Source organism: Mandrillus leucophaeus, unplaced genomic scaffold, assembly GCF_000951045.1.
Source record: "Mandrillus leucophaeus isolate KB7577 unplaced genomic scaffold, Mleu.le_1.0 Scaffold17, whole genome shotgun sequence".
Taxonomy (NCBI): domain Eukaryota; kingdom Metazoa; phylum Chordata; class Mammalia; order Primates; family Cercopithecidae; genus Mandrillus; species Mandrillus leucophaeus.
Genome location: NW_012101698.1, coordinates 5,605,253 through 5,607,611, shown reverse-complemented (window position 1 = coordinate 5,607,611; position 2,359 = coordinate 5,605,253). Strand labels below are relative to the sequence as shown.

The following is a 2,359-nucleotide window of genomic DNA, read 5'->3' as shown; positions in this document are numbered from 1 at the left end:
TTTTTTTTTTTTTGAGACCAGCTCTTACTTTTGTCACCCAGGCTGGAATACAGTGACATGATCTCAGTTCACTGCAACCTCGAGCCAGTCTCAAGTGACCCTCCTGCCTCACCCCTCCAAGTAGATGGGACTTTAGGCCTGCACCACCACACCCAGCTAATTTTTGTAGAGATGGGGTCTCACCATGCTGTCCAGGCTGGTTTTGAACTCCTGAGCTTAAGCAGTCTGCCCACCTGGGCCTCCCAAAGTGCTGGGACTACAGGCATGAGCCACCGTGTCCAACCTCTTATTTTTGAGCGTTTGGTGAAAATCACTTCAGTCTATTATTCCTGGAAGTAGAATTGTTGGGTCAAAGAGTAGGGACATTTAAAATTTTAATTCATTGCCATTTACACTTGCCAAAAGGTTTTTAGCAATTTATGTTACTGTGATACAAAAATACATATTATCTTACATGGTTGCCAACACTATAATCAATGTTTAAAACTTTGCCAACAGATTATGTCATTGTTTTTTCGATTTTGACTTAATGAGGCTTGGCAAATATTCAGTTTCTTGGAAAATCTTTTCTGTTGGGGAGCTGCCCATTCTTGTCTCACTACTTTATTATTACTATTATTATTATTATGAGACGGAGTTTCGCTCTCGTTGCCTGGGCTGGAGTGCAGTGGTGCGATTTTGGCTCACTACAACCTCTGTCTCTCGGGCTCAAGCGATTCTCCTGCCTCAGTCTCCCAAGTAACTGGGATTACAGGCATTTGCTACCACGCTGGGCTAATTTTGTATTTTTAGTAGAGATGGGGTTTCACCATGTTGACCAGGCTGGTCTCAGACTCCTGACCTCATGACCCACCCACCTCAGCCTCCCAAAGTGCTGGGGTTACAGGCGTGAGCCACCGTGTCCGGCCTAAGTGTACTCAAGCCTTAGTTAAGGTTTATTTCTATTTATAGCAAAGATAGCTGAGATGTCAGACTCTTCCCTTTCGTGGTCTCCAGTGCGGTGCCTGTGGTAACAGCGTTTCACAGGAAGCACCGCGGAGACGCAGCCCCGGGGACTGCCATGGCCCCACGAGGGGGCAGCGTCTCTTCCCTCTCTGGTCCCCTTTACCCATTCCATGACAAATGGTGGGCACAAAAAAGATATTGCAGGAAGGCCCTCGGTGATTCACTTCATATGTTTATGTATTGGCTGAATTATTTTTGTAATTTTAAAAAAGGAAAGGCAAAGTCATTTTATAGGGAGGCCGGATGGAACTGGGCGCCCTGAGTGCAGATGCCATATGTTTCTTCTGCTTCACAGGCTTCCCCTGGAGAGAAGCAGGCTGCCAGAGAGCCTGTGCTGTTCTCAGCAGCACAAACAGTCGCTAGAGGAAAGATGTTAATTCCACACTCTGAGGACCAGGCTGGCCCACATACATACTGCTCCGCAGCCTCACAGAGGTGGGAGAGGGGGACCTCCTCTTGGATTTTGTGGGTTGGCTGTTACCCAGGCATAGACTTGCTGCAGGAGCTGTGATTTTTTTTCACAAGAGTAGTGAGAAGGCACATTGATTCTTAATTCACACTCAAAAGGGAATACTTTTATTTTTAAAAATGTAGTTTCAGTATTTTACCTTTCCTTTGCCTAGCAAGGAATGATGCATCTGACCTTGCCAGTCACAGAAGGTACTTCCTTGTCTGCTGCCTGTGGATAGGTAAAATACCTTTTTTTTTTTTTTTTGAGATGGAGTCTTACTCTGTTGCTCAGGCTGGAGTGCAGTGGCTTGATCTCAGCTCACCACAACCTATACCTCCCAGGTTCAAGCAATTCACTGCCTCAGTCTCCCAAGTAGCTGGGATCACAGCCGCCCGCCACCACGCCTGGCTAATTTTTTTGTGTTTTTAGTAGAGATGGGGTTTCACCATCTTGGCCAGGCTGAACTCCTGACCTTGTGATCCACCCACCTCAGCCCCCCAAAATGCTGGGATTACAGACATAAGCCACCGTGCCTGGCCATAAAATATTTTTAAAAAATTTTTTTAGCTGGGCTCCAGCTGCTCTGGAGGCTGAGGTGGGAGGATCACTTGAATCCAGGAGTTTTTGAGGCTGCAGTGAGCTCTGCACCAGTCTGGGTGACAGGAGACCCTGTCTCTTAAAAAAAAAAAAGGCCTGGGCGCAGTGGCTCACGCCTGTAATCCCAACACTTTGGGAGGCTGACACGGGCAGATGACGAGGTCAGAAAATCAAGACCATCCTGGTGAACATGGTCTCTACTAAAAATACAAAAAAATTAGCCGGGTGTCGTGGCAGGCGCCTGTAGTCCCAGCTACTCGGGAGGCTGAGGCAGGAGAATGGCGTGAACCCGGGAGGCAGAGCTTA

At 47.4% G+C, this 2,359-nt stretch overlaps 1 protein-coding gene across 1 annotated transcript in view; it reads left to right on the top strand.

Moving 5' to 3' along the window:
* The window catches only part of LOC105537260 (ATP-dependent RNA helicase DDX19A-like), a 10,654-nt gene extending 9,286 nt beyond the window's left edge, over positions 1–1,368 (top strand). The window contains exon 6 of the mRNA XM_011976823.1: positions 1,301–1,368. Coding sequence (XP_011832213.1) covers positions 1,301–1,368 — 68 coding nt within the window. The remainder of the gene's footprint in view (positions 1–1,300) is intronic.
* Positions 1,369–2,359: the final 991 nt, after the last annotated feature.